The 19,755-nt window shown below is 45.2% G+C and overlaps 2 protein-coding genes across 2 annotated transcripts in view; one reads left to right on the top strand and one right to left on the bottom strand.

Annotated features, from left to right (window-relative positions):
- Positions 1–946: 946 nt before the first annotated feature.
- Positions 947–4,302, top strand: IL15RA (interleukin 15 receptor subunit alpha; the record flags this gene model as incomplete). Its single annotated transcript, XM_063155770.1, is given in 7 exon segments — positions 947–1,270; positions 1,846–1,984; positions 2,188–2,549; positions 2,552–2,588; positions 2,892–2,970; positions 3,066–3,335; positions 4,022–4,302. Coding segments are annotated over 6 exon segments (1,047 nt in total), but the record flags the coding sequence as incomplete, so codon positions are not given.
- A 60-nt stretch (positions 4,303–4,362) lies between these two features.
- FBH1 (F-box DNA helicase 1) overlaps positions 4,363–19,755 on the bottom strand; it is a 33,122-nt gene continuing 17,729 nt past the window's right edge. The window contains exons 10-21 of the mRNA XM_063153633.1: positions 19,549–19,636; positions 18,870–18,956; positions 17,628–17,764; positions 17,136–17,235; positions 14,817–14,938; positions 13,551–13,626; positions 11,781–11,978; positions 10,629–10,754; positions 8,447–8,553; positions 7,374–7,514; positions 5,829–6,183; positions 4,363–5,786 (exon numbers count right to left, since the gene is read on the bottom strand). Of these exons, the coding sequence (XP_063009703.1) occupies positions 6,082–6,183; positions 7,374–7,514; positions 8,447–8,553; positions 10,629–10,754; positions 11,781–11,978; positions 13,551–13,626; positions 14,817–14,938; positions 17,136–17,235; positions 17,628–17,764; positions 18,870–18,956; positions 19,549–19,636 (1,284 nt within the window). The 3' untranslated portion in view covers positions 4,363–5,786; positions 5,829–6,081. The remainder of the gene's footprint in view (positions 5,787–5,828; positions 6,184–7,373; positions 7,515–8,446; positions 8,554–10,628; positions 10,755–11,780; positions 11,979–13,550; positions 13,627–14,816; positions 14,939–17,135; positions 17,236–17,627; positions 17,765–18,869; positions 18,957–19,548; positions 19,637–19,755) is intronic.

Consider the following 19,755-nt stretch of genomic DNA (forward strand, 5'->3'; position numbering starts at 1 on the left):
CCATCCCATCCCATCCCATCCCATCCCATCCCATCCCATCCCATCCCATCCCATCCCATCCCATCCCATCCCATCCCAGGGATGGATCATGAGCTGTTCCATCCATCCCATCCCAGGATCATGAGCTGTTCCCACACCACCACAGGGATCCAGGAGCTGGCACAGCTTTGGAGAAACCAGGAAATTTTGCCCCTTGCACCAGGAAAGAGTGGAAATTTCATCACCCTGCTATGGAACCGAGCTCATCCTGAGGCTGAAGGGGAAGCAGGAGCTCGTTTGGGGAAAAGCAAAGCCACAACTCAAAATCCACTGCTGTCCCTCTGTCTGGAGTACTTGGATTTCAGCTGCCACCTTCCAGAGGGGGAAAACTCCTGGGAAGAGGCTGGAGGACTCACCAGCAGCTGGAATTTTTCACGGCCAGCTGCGAAATGAGTGGAGAAGGAAGGATTGGGGCAGTGACCACAGCTGGAATTCAGCAGCTGGGGGCAGCTGGGGCTGCTGGCCTGGGACAGTCACTGCAAGAGGATGGAATTCCATAAAAATTCCTTGCTGGCTGGAGGAGCTGCTGAGTGACCACAAACATGCCGGAAGTGGAGTTTTCCCTTTCTCCAGCCTCTGGAGCAGCTGCTACAAGTGATCCAAAAAAAGCTGGGAATATTTTCCCTTTCTCCATCCCCTGTGTCAGGCACGAGGTTCCTTTACTTTTGCAGGATGGATAAATCCCTATATCCACCTCTAGGCAGGATTTTCTAGCACCATGGAAAGGTCTGGGTTGGAAGGGAATTTAGGGATCACCTCATTCCGTGTTCCACCATGGACAGGGACACCTTCCTCTATCCCAGGCTGCTCCAAGCCCCGTCCAACCCACCCTTGGACACTTCCAGGGATGAGGGCTGGGGAATTGCCCAGCACAGCCAGAGGTTTTCTCATCTCCCTGTTGTGATTCCATGTTTTTTTCCCCATCCCAGTGCACTGCAGCCCCCCCAAGGCCGTGGCCAACGCTCACATCGACGCCGGGAACCGCACGGAGCTCAACTCGCGCCTGCGCTACTCCTGCAAGCCCGGCTACAAGCGGAAAGCCGGAACCTCCAGCCTCATCCAGTGCGTCCTCTGGAACGGCTCCCAGCCCCGCTGGACCGAGCCCACCCTCCAGTGCATCCGTACGTCCTGGGGGGAAGCTGGGACACCTCCTCCAAACAGGAGGATGGGAAGAAATGCCAGCGCCACCCGAGTTCTGTTTCCTCCAAAGGAATCAGAAATGGGGAGATTGTGGAGAGGAATTTAATCCGTGGAATTCCTAATGGCTAATGGCTTGGGAAAACAAAAGTTTACAAAAGTTTAGGGCCTTGCATCCTTCAGTGCTCCCAGACCTGGGAGAGGAATTTATTGTTGAGGACGGAACACCAGGAGGAACGCGGAATTTATAAACCACAAAGAGACTCTGCATAAGGCAGAGGTGCCCAATTTGAGATAACATAATTAAAAATATGGATATGAAAGTATGGATTAATTAGGATAATTAAAAAGGGACAAATTATTAATCAATAGAAAATAGAATGGTAATTAATGACTTGAATTTATAAACTACAAAGAGACTTTGCATAAGGCAGAGGTGCCCAATTTGAGATAACATAATTAAAAATATGGATATGAAAGGATGGATTAATTAGGATAATTAAAAAGGGACAAATTATTAATCAATAGAAGATAGAATGGAAATAATGACTTGAAGGCAGTGAACATTAATTCCTTGTTTTGCTGAAATATAAAAATTGTTAAAATTTGACAACTAACATCCATGTTTTGGAATTTGTGGAATTTCCCCCAGACCTCAGTGTTGGATAGGATAATTTTGACTCTCTAACTTACCAAACCACGTGGAGAGTTCGTGTCCCAGCTGATGGTGTCTCCCTGTTGTGTTTTCCCCAAGGAGATCCAGCTCTTTCCAGGGAAGCCCCCGGCGCGGCGAGCACGACCCAGAGGGGTGAGGAACGGGATTGGGATTGGGTTTGGAGCTGCCACGGCAAGGCCACAGCTCCCAGGGTGTGGGAACCACAACATTCCTGTGCTGGGATCAGATCCCACGGGGTGAAATCCCAGCGTTCTGTGGCTGCTGGATGAGGGCACGGAAATGACGGCGCCGCCGTTTGATTTTGGGAATTTAAACATTTCCCGCTGTTTTCCCAGCAGGAACCACCAGCGCCAGCCCAAATTCCAGCCCCTCTCCAGCTCCCAGTCAGTCACCTGTGCCACCAGCACCTGATGGGCCATCCCCAGATGGATCCAGGCCGCCGGAGATGGTTCCAACGCCGGACACGCCCACGCTGGGAGAGGGGACAACCGCGCTGCCCATGCCGCCCTCGGATTACGCCGCAGGTTGGGCTGATTCCCAAGGAATGCCAACCTCCCCTGGGGCCTGGGGCACCCACAAAGGCTCTCTTGCTTTTCCAATGGAACTTTTCCTTCTCTCCGACCTCCTTTTTAGTGAGGCTCCTCCCAGCATCCACCCCTCTCCTACCTTTGCAGCTCAACATTTCCTTTTCTCTCCTCTTTTCCAGTTTCCATCCGGTCCGTGGCCTCTTCTGTTGGTAAGCTGGGGGAAAAAAAGTCTTTGGGAAACAGGGGCTTATTTCAATTTTTTTAAGCTTAAAATCCCTTTTGGGGGCTGTGGGAGCTTTATTCCATGGCCAATGGGAATGCCACTGAGGGGGGGAAGGATTCAGCACCCAAATTTCTTCCTGGAAAGAATTCCCAATTCCCTCTCTCCAGGGGTGGGGAGGGAATCTTGTGATGGTGCCTGGAGTGGTTTTGGCTCCTCATGGAGCTGTTTAGGTGGAATTCCTCAGCCATGGGCTGGGAGACGCTCCTCACCCCGAGTGTCCATCCCACAGGACTCCTGGCGCTGCTGGCCATCGGAATTGCGGCCGTCTGCTGCTGGAGGAGGAGGAGGAGGAGAAGGAGGAGGAGGAAGTAAGTGCCAGACCCCAGCATTGAGTTTTCCAAGGCTTCTGCGTTTTCCAAAGAAAAGCCTTGGGATGCCACTGATGCTCCTCTTCCCCCCACAGAGGCGCCAGGCAGGGCTACGCCGTGACGGAGACGGACATTCCCATGGAGGGAATTCCCTCTGGGAACGAGGAGGTGCCACCTCCTGTCATTGTCCCCACGGGCTGAGCACCCGCCCTGGGGACACTGGGCACACCCACCATGCCGAGGGATGCCGGAGGATGGAATTCTGGATGCTCCCCTGAGGGGGGGCAGAGCACACAGGGCAGCCAGGGATGAGTGGCTGCTCTTCCCAGCCTGAACATGGACGATTCCCATGGATGATCCCAAAGGTGGGTGGGTGTCCTGCTCTGGGATTTGGGGGAATTGGCTCTGGGGATGCTGCTGGTGGGCAGGGAGAGGGTTGGGATGTTGGGATGGAGTTTGGGATGAAGCTGAGCTGCCCTGCCCCAGGTAATTCTCATTCCCTGTCCAAGAGCATGGATAGAGTTGGAATAGCAGGATACCTGTCCCATCCCTTTCCCAGCTTTGTCCCCAAATCCCAGAAATCAGATGGAGAGCACCCAGCCAAGCATTTCCCCACATCCTCATCCATTTCCTGGCTTTGCCCCAAATCCCAGAAAATGGATGGAGAGGGACCCAGCCAAGCATTTCCCCATATCCTCATCCCTTTCCCAGCTTTGTCCCCAAATCCCAGAAATCAGATGGAGAGCACCCAGCCAAGCATTTCCCCACATCCTCAGCTTTGTCCCCAAATCAAGACAAGTGAAAGATTTTGGGACCATTTTGGTTCATCTTGGGTGCAGCCCTGGCTTTGTCCTGCTCTCTGTTTCCAGCTCCCCAATCCCTTTCCTGGCTTTGTCCCCAAATCCCAGAAAATGGATGGAGAAGGACCCAGCCAAGCATTTCCCCACGTCCTCATCCCTTTCCCAGCTTTGTCCCCAGATCCCAGGAATTAGAGCAGAGAGAACCAGCCAAGCATTCCCCACATCCTCATCCCTTTCCTGCTCTCTTGCAGCCACTGAGCCGGAGCCAAAGGAGTTGGGACCATCCTGGCCCACAGAGAGCTCAGGGATCCTTTGGAACCACTCCCAGCCCTGATCCCAGCGGCTCAGGGGAATCCAAGCTGGAGCAGCTTCTCTACAGACACCACCAAGGACCAAATAACACAATTTAGGAATATTTTCGTGTGTTTTCCATTTATCCATCAGAACATTTTATCCACTCGTTTCCTTATCCAGGTTTTATCCACTTGTTTCCTTATCCAGGTTTTATCCACTTGTTGTTTCCTTATCCAGGTTTTATCCACTTCTTGTTTCTTTATCAAGGTTTTATCCACTTGATCCTTTACACTATGGAAAAGGCAGCTCTTTATTTTTATGTATAAATAAATATATTTTATATAAAAAATAACAGAGCAGTGGGTTCTTAACTGGATGGGAAGGACTGGACTGGGATGAATCCATCCCCACAGCACCAAGGACATTCCCATCAGGCACCATGGACATGAAGGGTTCAGTCCCTTCCTCTGCAGCTGGCAGGTCTCAGAGAGCTTGGGGAGCTGCAGGGATCCAACAGCTGAAATCCCGTGGCTTTTCCTGGCTGCTCCTGTCCTGTTTGTGCCAGGATGTGTTCCCAGGGAGGAGGAGAGGCTGGCAGGGAGCACTGACCCACTGCCTGCTCCAGCCTTGGAGCTTCCATCCACATCCAAGGGCTTGGGAATGCATTCCTGGAGGCAGCCTTGAAAGCGAAAGGAGAGGGAGGGAAGCAGCTCCGAGCATGGAGCAGAGCAGGATGTCTGAGATTCCTGCAGCAGGCACAGATTCCTTAAAGCACTTCCAGTTTAGATTTCCTGTGGCACAGGCTCTGGAGTTGTGGCACAAGGCACAGAGTGTGATCCACCTGAGCATTCCTGGGAAACAAAGGGTATTTAAGGGCAGGCTAGAGACACTAAGGAAGTGTCAAGGCTTTTTTTGGCTACGCATTTAATTTTAGGATTGGAAATCCCTCTCCAGTTTGTCCCTGAGTTTGGCTGGAACCAATCCAAAGGAGTTTTTCTGCTGCTGCCTCATTTCTTCCTTCCTGGTTGGCTGCAGGGAGGAGGGAAAGAATCCAGGGAAATCCCTTGGCTGCAAGGATGGAAAATGAATTAATTGAGAGAGATTTGTGATTTCCTCCCATGGCTGGGCAGGAATAGTTCATTTGAAAGAAATTAACTTTCTTTGGATATTTTCCAGTGTTGTGTTTCCTCTTTTTCCAGTGGGTCTGAGGGATTTCCAGGAATGATAAAATGTTCAGGAAGTTTGGACACTGGTGACAGGAGGAAGAGAAGGAATGTTCCAGAATGAGCCCTGCTCTGTCTGATCCATTCCCAAAGTGCAGATTCCTCTGGATATCCCATTCCCAGCTCCTGGAAGATGAGGCAGGGCTGGAGGAAAGGCATCACATGGTCCCCAGGGAGCCTGGAAGTCCCTCTGGAGCTGGGAACATCCTGCTCCAACATCCACCTGGAATGGGGAGCTGGGAACATCCTGCTCCAACATCCACCTGATTGTGGAGCTGGGAACATCCTGCTCCAACATCCACCTGATTGTGGAGCTGGGAACATCCTGCTCCAACATCCACCTGATTGTGGAGCTGGGAACATCCTGCTCCAACATCCACCTGATTGTGGAGCTGGGAACATCCTGCTCCAACATCCACCTGATTGTGGAGCTGGGAACATCCTGCTCCAACATCCACCTGGAATTTGGAGCTGAGTTGAAATCCCATCCAACATCCACCTGGAATGTGGAGCTGGGCTGAAATCCTGCTCCAACATCCACCTGGAATTTGGAGCTGGGCTGAAATCCTGCTCCAACATCCACCTGATTCTGGAGCTGGAACCTGCTCTAAAATCCACCTGGAATTTGGAGCTGGACTGGAATCCTGTCCAACATCCACCTGGAATTTGAAGCTGAGCTGAAATCTTGCTCCAATATCCACTTGATTTTGGAGCTGGGATGTGCCAAGAGGATTTGTCCCACATCCAGGATAGCTCTGGGAAGCTGGGGGGCTTTGTTAGAGCTGGATGGGCTCCTACTGGATCGCTGGGACAGAGGTGAGTGGAGTCAGGGGGCCGAAGAACAGCCAGGTGCAAGCCTGGCAAAGGAATCCCCCTGGATCCTGGCTGCCGTCGCTCTGTGGGAGGAAAAGAGGAGATTTCAGAGAGGAGGAAGCTGCAGGAACACAACCTCAGCTTTCCCAGCTCTGCCACCATCCAGGGAAGGGAGCCATGACGTGTCCAAAGCAAGGAAATCCCACCCAGAATCGTGGAATAGTTGAATTTTAAGGACATCAAGTCCAACTGTTCCAAGGCAAACTGATGCCCTGTGAAGGCTGAGCTACAAGAGAGGCCAGATGGAGTTAAAGCAGGGATTCATTCACAGGATCACCTGCATGGCTGCACCTTGGGCAGCCCCAGAGCCCAGCCAGGGCTGCACCCAAGATGAACCAAAACGGCCCCAAAATGCACGAGCGCTGCCGGGGTCTGTCCCTGGGATCAGCTCTGCTCCATTTGCACCTTGCAGTTCATTGTCCCATTGCAGCTTTAGCCCAGGCAGTCCCACCCTGCTTGTTTTTCTCTCTGCAGCCCACGGGGTTTGTGCTCCTGGGCTGAGATTTGGGGCATTTGTCCTTGGTGCCCAGCTGGAGCAGGAATTGTTTTGTCTCCCTGCTCTGTGCACACAGCTCACCATCCCACAATGTGAAGCCCAGACACTAAAGCAGCACAGAATATAAAACAGAAAAGCCAAACCTGAGGCATGACACCCCCGTCCCCAAGTGCCACCTGCACAGGGCTCTGACACCCCTCCAGCAATGGGAATCCCAGCCCTGCCCTGGGCAGCCCCTGCCATCACTGGAACCCTTTCCATGAGGGAATGGTCCCCAGTGTCCCCCCGAGGCTGATCCCTCCTGTACTGGCCCTGTCCTGGCCATGGAGCTCCCCAGAGGGCCCTCGTGCTCCCTGCACAGCTCGGCCCCCCCAGCCCCTCTGGGCAGGGCCCAGCTGGGACCAGAGCCAGGCCTGGCCCCAAAGGTTGGATTGTCCCTGGGCCAGCCCCAGCTGGACATTCCATGGGCTCCAGGGGTCACACGTGGGATGTGACACAGCAAAACCCCACACCTGGACCCACCTGAGGCCCCAGATGGGATCTTTGGGATGGAGTGGGTTTGTGGGAAGTGCATCCTGGAATTACCCTTGGAATTCACTCCTGGTTGTGAGCACCAGGAAATGGATGGGGAGCTGAGATCCCTGCTCAGAACAGGGACTGCAATGGCTCGGGAGGGCTCCCAAATCCCAAATCCCAAATCCCAGGGAAGGGACGTACGTGAGTCAACGGGAGCTTCTTCACCACCAGCCCCGAGGTGACTTCCAGGGAGTTTGTACATCCTGGCACACAACAAGCAACAGCAGCTCCAGCCTTGTCCTTGCCAGCCTCACTCAGCAGCTCCACCCGCAGGAAACGCTCCTAGGAAATGTGGAAAAAAGGGAATTTCACCCTCAGAGGCAGCTGAGGGAAGCTGAACCTTGCTCCAGAATTATTTTAGCCCCTAAGGAAGAGACTTGGAACACGATGGGATTTAAAGAAGGAACAAAACCCCAAATTCCTGGTGGTGAAAAAGCTCCAGCAGAGGCCAGTGGCAGGAAAGAGATGGAAAGGAAAGGAAAGAGATGAAAGGGAAAGGGAAAGGGAAAGGGAAAGGGAAAGGGAAAGGGAAAGGGAAAGGGAAAGGGAAAGGGAAAGGGAAAGGGAAAGGAAAGGAAAGGAAAATGGGGGAAAAGGAAAATGGGGGAAAAGGAAAATGGGGGAAAAGGAAAATGGGGGAAAAGGAAAATGGGGGAAAAGGAAAATGGGGGAAAAGGAAAATGGGGGAAAAGGAAAATGGGGGAAAAGGAAAATGGGGGAAAAGGAAAATGGGGGAAAAGGAAAATGGGGGAAAAGGAAAATGGGGGAAAAGGAAAATGGGGGAAAAGGAAAATGGGGGAAAAGGAAAATGGGGGGAAAAGGAAAATGGGGGAAAAAGGAAAATGGGGGAAAAAGGAAAATGGGGGGAAAAGGAAAATGGGGGGGAAAGGAAGGGCTGGAAGGCCCTGCAGGCAGGGAAAAAGGAACCTCCACACTTCCATGGAGATAAAACCCCAGGATCTGTGGAAAACAACATCCAAATGCAAGAACTGTGGGAAAAGCCCACTGCAATCCTGTGCCTTCCTGCTGGACCCTACTGCTGATGGAGCAGCAAAATGCAGGAATAAAAGTGATTGCAGCTGTTCTGGTGCATGCCAGCACAAGGAGCAGTCCATGGCACGGATCCCAGGACCAGGAGGGATCTCAGGACAATCCTTTGGTGCCCTGAATCACCCCGCAGCAGGGTTCCCTTGCCCTGGGAAGGTTTCACTCACTCCAGCCAGAGCCAGAAGGTTCTCCAGGGATTTGGACATCAGCAGGCACCTCTTGGCCCTGGTCACGGCCACGTAGAGCAGGTTCCACTCGTCCTCAGGGGTCCTGCCTGGGAGGGAGGAGAGGCAATCCACGGATTTAGGGGTGAGCAGCTCTCTGTGCTCCTCCCAGTGCTCCAACCAGTGCCCCCAGAATGAGCTCTGAGGCTCCTTCCCACCCCAACCATTCCAGGATCCCATTTGGGATAAATTTCTGACATTTTGTGCTGCTGGATGTGCTGATCCTGATTTTCTCTGCACTGAGGAATCCAGGCTCTGTCTCCCAGGACATTCCCACTCCTGCTTGTCCTGACAGGAGGAGGAGGAAAACAAAGCCTGGAGGCTCCTTTCCATGGAGAAATTCCCAAATATCCAATCCAAACCTCCTCTGGCTGTTCCCTCTGATCCAGGGGCTCATTCCCTGGACAACCTGGATGCTCTGGGCATTCCCATGGGGGTATGAAAACAGAATTCCCAAATTATTGAGGCTGGGAAAGAATGCTGCAACCAGATGAGGCTTGGAGCACCCTGCGATAATGGAAGGTGGCACTGCCCATGGAATTGGGTCCCTTCCAAGCCAAACCATTCCAGGATCCAGCTCCAGAAGGACAGTGGGGGTTTCTGTGGGAAAGCAGGAATTTGTGTTTGCAGCTCCGGCCTCATCCCACATTTCTCCCTTCACTCTGCATGCCTGGAGAAGCCATTCCAGGTTCCTGTTTTCTGTTTGGAGCCCAGGCTGGGCTCTGGAGGAGCTTCCCAGTGCCTGGATTCCCTCTGGGAATTCACAGGGAAGGGAGAAACTCCAGAACAGGAGCCTCAGGGCTTCCCAAGGCTGGACTGGGCTTTGGCTGTGGGAATATTTATGGAATGGGAGAATCCATAGGGCTGGAAAAGGTGTGCAGGAGAGTGAGGAGGGGGAAGTTGTTTTAATGGGGAAAATCACTGGGAGGGCCCTAAAAACAGGTACAGGAAAAAACAGGGATTTGACTTTTCTTTTCCTTGTTCTGTTTGGAGACAAGATGGTGGAATCAGGGAATCATGGAATTACTGAGGTTGGGAAAGGCCTCTAAGACAGGGAGTCCAACCATTCCCAGCACTGCCAGGGTCACCATGTCCCCAGTGCCACATCCACAGGGCTTTAGATCCCTGCAGGAATGGGGACTGCACCCTGCCCTGGGCAGTTCCAGTGCCTGGCCACTTTTTCCATGGAGAAATGTTCCCTAAAATCCAACCCAAACCTCCCCTGGCACAGCTGGAGGGATCAACAATGGGATCAGGGAATGCTGAGCTGCTCCAGAGCTTGGAATTCCCAGCTGGGATCAGCCCTGGGCACCCCTGACCTGGCTCAGCCTCCCACACCAACCCCATGGGAATGGTTTATCCAGTCCTGCCTTGGGATGGGATTGCTGGGATGGGAATGGGGGAATGGTTTATCCAGTCCTGCCTTGGGATGGGATTGCTGGGATGGGAATGGTTTATCCAGTCCTGCCCTGCTGGGAAGGGAATGGTTTATCCAGTCCTGCCTTGGGATGGGATTGCTGGGATGGGAATGGTTTATCCAGTCCTGCCCTGCTGGGAAGGGAATGGTTTATCCAGTCCTGCCTTGGGATGGGATTGCTGGGATGGGAATGGTTTATCCAGTCCTGCCCTGCTGGGATTGCTGGGATGGGAATGGTTTATCCAGTCCTGCCTTGGGATGGGATTGTTGGAGCCAGGGAATCCTTGGGGTTGGGAAACATTTCTAGGATGGAATCCAAATATTCCCAGCAGTGCCAGGGTCACCTGTGTCCCCAAGTGCCACATTCACAGGGCTTTAAATCCCTGCAGGAATGGAGACTCCATCCTTTCCATGGAGAAATTTTCCCCAAAATCCCCCCTGAGGCTGCCTGGCCCAGCCTGAGGCCGTTCCCTCTGCTCCTGTCCCTGTTCCCTGGGCTGTGCCCTCCTGGCAGGGACTTGTGCAGAGCCACAAGGGCCCCTGAGCCTCCTTTGCTCCAGGCTCAGCCCCTGCCCAGCTCCCTCAGCGCCTCCTGGTTCTCCAGACCCTTCCCAGCTCCCTCAGCCCCTCCAGGCCCTTCCCAGCTCCCTTCCCACTCTCCAGCCCCTCACCACCCTTTCCTTTCCCCCTTTTTGGTGTCTCCCTCACCAAGGGCAATGTTCACTCTCCTCAGGAAGTCCCCAGTGACAGAAGGGATTTGCACAAAATCATCCGCGACACAAACGGTGTCGAACTCCAGGCCCTTGGCTTGGTGCACGGTGCCGATGAGAAAATCTGGGAAAAACAAGGAAAAAGGGCAAGTCTTGGCATAAATAATGGGAATTTTTGTTTCATTTCATTCTGCATCCATTCCCCTTCTCCCAGAGTTAAATCAGGAGCAAAGCTCCTCTGTGGGGAATCAGGGTGGATGAAGGGAATTTGTACCAAGGGAAATCCCTGGTCAGCATTCCAAGCTCCAGCCACATTCCCAAACAGGAATCCTCAATATCTGAAGAATTTTCTTTCCCCAAATTTCAACAGGAATCCTAAATGGGAAGGGCTCCACTTTCCACTATCCCAGTGTCCAGCCTTTGCTTGGCCATTGCAGGGATCAGGGGCAGCCCCAGCTGCTCTGGGAATCCCTTCCCAAAATCCCACCCCAGGCTCCCTCTCCAGGGAATTCCCTCCATTCCCAGCTCTCCCAGCCTGCCATTGGATCCATCCCCACCCCGACTCCTCTCTAGGAAGGGATTTTGGGATCTGGGGGCTTCACTGGGAACCTCAGCACTCCAGGAAGGGTCTCCCTTCCCTTTGCCATCCCCAACTTCCATAAAAATCCCTGGGGATGGATTCTGAGTGTCCCAAATCCCAGAATGGTTTGGGTGGGAAGGGCCCTTCAAGCCCATCCCATTCCAATGCCACCATCCCAGGCTGCTCCAGCCTGGCCTTGGGCACTGCAGGGATCAGGGGCAGCCCCAGCTGCTCTGGCAATGCCAGCCCAGGCAGGAATTCCTCATGGCCAAGATGCCACCCATGGCTGCCCTCTGGCAGTGGGAGCCATTCCCTGGGTGCTGTCCCTGCAGGCCTTGTCCCCAGTCCCTCTGCAGCTCTGCTGGAGCCCCTGCAGGCCCTGCCATGTGCTGGGAGCTCTCCCTGGTCCCTTCTCCTCCCATCTCTCCAAGCTGCCTCCACAGCAGAAACATTCCAACCCCACACCCTCCCGTTCCACCTCCGCTCTCCCTCACAATCCACCCCGACGCCCCCAGACCCTTTTCCCAGGATGGAAACCCATCCCGATTTTCTCCTGGGACGTGGCCTCACCTGCCAGGCCCTCCTGGGCCACGTGGCTGGCCCTGATCCTGCTCACCAGCTCCGGGATCCTGTCCCTGTGCTTCTCCACGATGGAGATCTTCACCTCCAGCTCCCGGTCGTCCACGCGCGCCGCGTACTCCCGGAGCCCCGGCAGGCCCTCGGCCCCGGCCCACCTCCTGATGAAGGGGTCCTCGATCTCCAGGTGGGCTGCCACAGAAAAGGCAACCATTTCATTTTTTTTAATGTTTATTTTAATTTCTATGATTTATTTCGTAGCTTTAAGTTCCTATTTTTTTTTTTTTTTTAATTTCTATTTCTATCTTTCATTAGGATTTTTCCGTCCTGTATCGGTTTCCCCTCGTTTTCCAGCTGCTGAAGGAATTTTCCAAGCAGTTCATCTCACAAAAAAAGTGGGAATTTTATTCAGGTAATCAGATGTTTGTGGAAAATTGGGGAATCTTTTGTTGTCTCCATTAAAAATTTCATCTGCTGTTCCTAGATTTTAAAAGGATGATTTTTGTCCTGAATTTTTTCCTGAATTTTATTCCATATTTTAAAGGAAATCCTGAATTTTATCCCATATTTTAAAGGAAATTCTGAATTTTAATCCTGAATTTTATCCTGAATTTTATTCCATATTTTAAGGGAAATGCTGAATTTTATCCTGACTTTTTCCTGAATTTGATTCTATATTTTAAATGAAATGCTGAATTTTATCCTGAATTTTATCCTGAATTTTATTCCATATTTCAAAGGAAATCCTGAATTTTGTCCTATATTTTCAAGGAAATCCTTAATTTTAATGATGAATTTTATTCCATACTATAAAGGAAATCCTGAATTTTATCCTGATTTTTTACTGAATTTTATTCTATATTTTCAAGGAAATGCTGAATTTTATCCTGAATTTTTTTCCTGATTTTACTTCATATTTTAAAGGAAATTCTGAATTTTATCCTGAATTTTTCCCTGAATTTATTCCACATTTGAAAGGAAATCCTGAATTTTATCCCATATTTTAAAGGAAATCCTGAATTTTATCCTGAATTTTTTCCTGATTTTTATTCCACATTTGAAAGAAAATCCTGAATTTTATCCCATATTTTAAAGGAAATCCTTAATTTTTATCCTGAATTTTAAAAGGAAATCCTGAATTTTATGTTTTAAAGGAAATCCTGAATTTGATTCCATACTATAAAGGAAAGCCTGAATTTTATCCTGAACTTTATTCCATATTTTAAAAGAAATCCTGAATTTTTGTCCTGAATTTTATTTCATATTTTAAAGGAAATTTTAAAAATGGAGCTTTACACCCAAAACAATCCAGGGAAGGGTAAAAATAAATTCTAAAAAATTGAAAATGTGAAAAATTTTAGGAAAAAATTTCCCAAATTCTGGGTTTACTTGCACTGAAAATAAGGAATCACTGTGGAAAGCTGGGAAAAGATGCCTGACAAAAATTCCCAAATTTTGGAATTTCTGGAATTAAGCAGCCAAAATAGCCCAGCCCATGATAAAACCATTAAAAATGAGGTTTCAACTAAAAAATTAATTAAGAAATATAAAATTAACTGGGGTTAATTATTAAAATATAATATATAATTAAATAATATGTATAATGTATCATATAAAATTGTATATAATATATAAATTATATGTGATAATTAGATATCAAATTATTATTATTGTTATTATTATTATATTACATAATTAAAAGGGTTTTGATTTCCAGCAAAACTAAAAAAATCCTGGAAAAAAGAAGGAAAAGGGAATACTTACAGTTTTTCCTGACATCTGCAGGCAGGCTGAGCTTCCAAATATCATAAATTTTACTCAGGCCAAATCTCTCCAATCCCTAAAAGGAAGAAAAATGTATTTATAAAATTAATTTATAAACCAATTTTTTATTTATGTATTATTTTTGTATGTATTTATTAATATATTTTTATTATTTTATATCTATTTATATGCTTTATTTATGTATTTATTTTATTTATAAAAATTATTTATGAACAAGATGTTAAAAACAAAATAACATAAAATAAAAATAATAAATTTATTGTATTTATAAATTTGATTTATTCCAAACTGCAGATGATTTTCAATCCTGAGCACTTCAACCCCTCCTTGAATTGGAATTTGGATATAAAAATGATGGAAAATTTGAAATATCAGTCTAAAACCCCCAAAGATCAGATTCCAAACCTGTTAAAATTCCCAAAATCAGGCTCCAAACCTCTCCAAATTCCACCAATTTTGTTGTTTTCCTGCCCCATCCCTGATAAAAAATGGGGAAAATTATCCTAAAAATGGGATGAGGCTTTCAAGGCTTGGAGAGGAACAGCTGTAAATAACAAAAAAATCCTGCTTTTTCCTGAAAATTACTGCTTTTTCCTGGAATATTCATTGAAAACCTTGGAATTCTTCATTCCTGCTCTCCATCCCTCTTTTCCTTGCCTCATCCCTGATAAAAATGGGAGAAATTAACCCAAAAATGGGATGAGGCTTGCAAGGCTCAGGGAATAACAGCTCCGAATATCATCCCTGGCCACAAAAAATTCCCGCTTTTTCATGAAAATTCCTGCTTTTTCCTGGAATATTCATTTAAATCCTTGGAATAACTTGTTCCAGGTGTCTATCCCTCTTTCCCTGCCCCATCCCTCATAAAAATGGGACAAATGATCCTAAAAATTGAGGCCTGCACAAAGAAGCCTCAAAACGGGACAAGGTCTGTGAGGGGTGGAGAGGAACAGCTCCAAATATCATCCTTGGCCACAAAAAATTCCTACTTTTTCCTGGAATATTTATTTAAAACCTCAGAATAACTTGTCCCAACTGTCCATCCCTCTTTCCTTGCCCCATCCCTGATAAAAATGGGACAAATTATCCTAAAAATGGATTGAGGCCTGCACAAAGAAGCCTTAAAATGGAATGAGGCCTGTGAGGGTTGGAGAATAACAGCACCCCAGGGCACAAAAAATTTTTTTTTTTTCCTGGAATATTCCTTGAAATCTTTGGAGTTTGACTGGGTGCAGTGCCCCTCACCCCAATGACATGGATTTTGGCCGGGGGGTCTCTCCCACAGAATTCCACGGCGTCCTCAAACACGTTCCAGTTGCTGCGGGACAGCAGCGCCATCTTCCCCTGCTGGGCTCCCCGCACGTCCCCTGGGGGAGGAATTCCCAGTTAAATACAGCAATCCCAGGAGAATTCCCAGTTAAACCAGCATTCCCAGGAGAATTCCCAGTTAAACACTGCATTCCCAGCTGGAATTCCCAGTTAAACCAGCATTCCCAGCTGGAATTCCCAGTTACACACTGCATTCCCAGCTGGAATTCCCAGTTACCCATAGCCATTCCCAGTTACACACAGCCATTCCCAGTCACCCACAGCCATTCCCATTCCCAGTTACACACAGCCATTCCCAGTTGAAATTCCTGTTAAATTATTAATGAGTATTACTAATATTTCATTAATAATTTACTTGATTTATTATATTTTATTACTAAATTTAACTTTATATTTTATTATTAATTTATCTTTGGAAATTAATCACTATTTAAAATTAATCTTTAATTTAATTACATATTTTATGATTTTATATTTTGCTTCTAAATAATTATTTCTATTTTATTGCAAAAGTAATAATAGGGATTAAATTGTTTATTGCTTATTATCAATTTAATTTAACCGTTCATTATTTAATATTTATTATTATTTAACTTTATCTTTAATTATTAAATTAATTTAGGTATTATATATAAATATTAATATAATATAACACTGCATTATTATTTTGATATTTATAATATTTTAGCTGTCACTATTAAATTAATATTTTATTATTTTACATTTTATTAATTATAAATTCATATTTTATTATTAATTTAATTTCATATTTTGTATTGAATACTAAGAGTTCATTATTTTATCTGTTACTATTAATTTAATAATTATCTGTTATTAACACATTATTTATCTTCATTATTAATTGAATTTAGTAAATTAATTATTTCTATTTTAATATTAATTCAGTTTTATATTTATTGTTAATCAAATATTTACATTTCATTATTAATTAAATATTTATTTATTAATTAAATATTTACATTTCATAATTTTATGTGCTACTACTTAATATAATAATTTTTAATCTCTTAATAGTTAATATTTACCTGTTATTATTAATTTAATATTTTCCATTATTAATTACTTTTAGGAAATTAACTAAATCTTTATTTTTGGGAAATGAATTGAGTATTTATTTCCAAGCACACAATTTTCAAATTTAAGAATAAATTAAAGTACATCAATTCCATTATTTAATATTTGTTGTTAATATCATTATTTCATACAATTAATCCATTTTTTCCCAAGTTAATTAATGTATTTCTCATTTATAATTAAGTTACTAAATTAAATTTATAATTTAATTATATTTATTATATATTATATTATTTAATATAATATTATTTACTATAAATCAGTAATATTATTTATTAGTTAATATTAACAGTATTTGACATTATAGTAATATTAAGTATTATATTAATATTTGTTATATCAACACATATACCATACTAATAAAACCAATATTATAACAATATAGTAATATATAATAAAAATATAATATATAATGTAATGTAATAATATATAATAATATAATAATATAATCTATAATATGACATAATATAATATGGTAATAATATAATATAGATATAATATATAATTATACATAATAATATATAATTATATTATATATATTTCAAATAATATAATATTATATATAATACATGTTATAATAATATATATTATATATAATAATATACATATAAAATATATATTATAATGATATAATAAATATTATGGTATAACGTGGCAATAATATAATATAGATATAATATAATATCGAATAATATAATATATAATAATATATTATTATATATAATAAAATATAACATTATATATAATATTATATATCATTATACATATTATATGTTATTATAATATTATATATGATATACTATATTATATATAGTATATATTATATGTATACTAATTTTTATATAATATATATACTATTACACATATTATATATTATAATTTATATATTGTATATAATTATATAAAAATATATACATTATAATAATATAATACATAATATGGTATAATGTGGCAATAATATAATATAGATATAGCATAATAGAATGTAATGTAATGTAATGTAATGTAATTGTAATGTAATGATTATTCCGGATTGAATTACTGAATATTTTTTATTTGATATAATTAATGAATGAATGATTCCCGATTGAGTTCCTGGGGAATCCCTGGGGATCTCTGGGATCCCCATTCCCAGCTCACCCTTTTGGTTCCCTCCCAGCAGGGTTTTGCTGCGGATCCCTTTGCACACATCCAGGATCGTGGCTCCCACGTAGGCGATCTCGGGGCCGAACCTGAAACTCTGGAAAAACCCCAGGATCAGCAGGAAAACGAGATTCATTCTTGGAATCTCTAAAATTCTATCTATCTATCTATATGGAATTATGGGATTCCCTGAAATCTTCTGGACTGTTTTTTTTTTTTTCCATGGAAAAAGCAACAAAATCCCTTCAAAATACTCCTGGAAATCCTGGCAGCTGGATCCAGCATTCCAGATGTGATCCCCTCAAAAAAGAGGAATCTCCCTGCAACAAGGCCTCAATCCCAACTCCCACTTTTCCACCAACAGGATGGGATCCCTCCACTAAAGCCCCACAACTGCCAGATTCCCCTGAATCCCGGGAAAAGCAAACCCTCCACAGTGCCAAGTTTTCCATGGATCTGGGATTTATCCATGGAAAACGCTGCCCTTACCTGGGTCAGGTAGTACACATGGGTGTGAGGCACCAGGTACAGGGTGTTGACAGCTCCCCTGAAGGTGTAGATCTGCTGGTGGGGGTCTCCTACCAGGATTTTCCCACAGTTTTGGGATTGCACAATATCCACGATGGCTGTGAGAGGAAAACAAAATGGATCGTGAGGGAAGAACCTGCTCCAAACCCAGGGGAAAGCTCAATTTGGATCATGAGGGAAGAACCTGGTCCAAAGCCATGGAAAAGCTCAGCTGGAATCATGAGGAAAGAACCTCTGCTGGTGGGGGTCTCCCACCAGGATTTTCTCACAGTTTTGGGATTGCACAATATCCACAATGGCTGTGAGGGAAAAAAATTGGATCATGAAGGAAGAATCCACTCGAAAGCCAAGGGAAAGCTCAGTTGGGATCCTGAGGGAAGAACCGGCTCCAAACCCAAGGAAAAGCTCAGTTGGGATCCTGAGGGAAGAACCGGCTCCAATCCAAACCCAAGGGAAAGCTCAGCTGGAACCATGAGGGAAGAACCTGCTTCAAAGCCAAGGGAAAGCTCAGTTGGGATCATGAGGGTCCAAATCCAAAGAAAAGCTCAGTTTGGACCATGAGGGAAGAACCTGCTCCAATCCAAACCCAAGGAAAAGCTCAGTATGGATCATGAGGGAAGAACCTCTGCTGGTGGGGGTCTCCCACCAGGATTTCCCCACATTTTTGGGATTGCACAATATTCATGATGGCTGTGGAAAAAAAAAATTGGATCATGAAGGAAGAACCTGCTCCAATCCAAATCCAAGGAAAAGCTCAGTTTGGAAGAACCAGCTCCAAACCCAAGGGAAAGCTCAGTTTGGATCATGAGAGAAGAACCTGCTCCAATCCAAAGCCAAGGAAAAGCTCAGTTTAGATCATGAGGAAAGAACCTGCTCCAAACGCTAGGAAAAACTCAGCATGGATCATGAGGGTCCAAACCCAAGGAAAAGCTCAATTTGGATCATGAAGGTCCAAATCTAAGGGACAGCTCAGTTTGGACCATGAGGGAAGAACCTGCTCCAATTCAAAGCCAAGGAAAAGCTCAGTTGGGATCATGAGGGAAGAACCTGCTCCAAACCCAAGGGAAAGTTCTGTTTAAACGTCAAACCTGAGGGAAAAATTAGTTAAAATTCCAAGTGTTTAGGGTGAGATACTTCCACCACATTCCTGAGCACATGGAAATCCCCTCTGGGAGTGGGACTGGAGCTCCTGGAATAACTCACCTGGAGTGCAATCCTGAGCTTCATCCACAAAAATGGCATGGTATCCCAAGAGCTGGGGCTTGCTGAGCTGCCAGAGTTTCAAATATCCTGAGGGAAAAAATCAGGAATTTCAAGGACATGGAAGATCCATCAGGACCTTTAAAACAAATCCCCCTTTTCCCCTTTTTTTGGTTGGTTTTTTTTTTTTTTTTTTTTTTTTTTTTTTTTTTTTTGGTGACACTTCTGGCTTTGCTTCCTGTTTGGAATTTCCACATTTGGAAGGGTTGCAAAAAATCTCTGTCTCCCTTGGCAGGCCAAATTTGATGATTTCAAGCTTCTTAATGCCCACCAAAACTTCCAAGAAAAAGGTTTTCCCAGTTATCTCCAGCACTATTCAGAGGAAAGGATGTGCTGGAAGCAACTTCCAAATTTTGGGCTTTATTTTTAGCCATTGAAAAATGTGAATATCCTTGAAATCCGCACATTTTTATCTTAGTGGGAGCAGAAATTAATTTTATGTATTTTATAAATACATATAAAATGAAAAATTGAGCCAGAGGGATATTCCCTGGTGAGCCATTGGCAGGAAAAAAGGGATTTTCTCCTTCTGGATGCTCAGCCAGAAGCAGGAATAATAAATCCATTGATTTTTCCACCACCAAATCCCTATTTTTCCCAAGGGATTTTCCATCTCTTTTACCATCACAAGTCATCTTGTATTTCTTCTCTACATCTCCATCCAGCTTCTTCATGTTGTGCCAAATCTCTTTGGCCTCTTCCACATTGATCTAAAACGAGAAAACAGAAGGATTGGGATAAAATAATGGGATAAAAATAAAATTATGGAATGGTTTGGGCTGGAAAGGGCCTGAAAGCCCATCCAGTCCCACCCCATCCATGGACAGGG

The sequence above is a fragment of the Melospiza melodia genome, chromosome 4 (genome assembly GCF_035770615.1).
Source record: "Melospiza melodia melodia isolate bMelMel2 chromosome 4, bMelMel2.pri, whole genome shotgun sequence".
NCBI classification, from domain to species: domain Eukaryota; kingdom Metazoa; phylum Chordata; class Aves; order Passeriformes; family Passerellidae; genus Melospiza; species Melospiza melodia.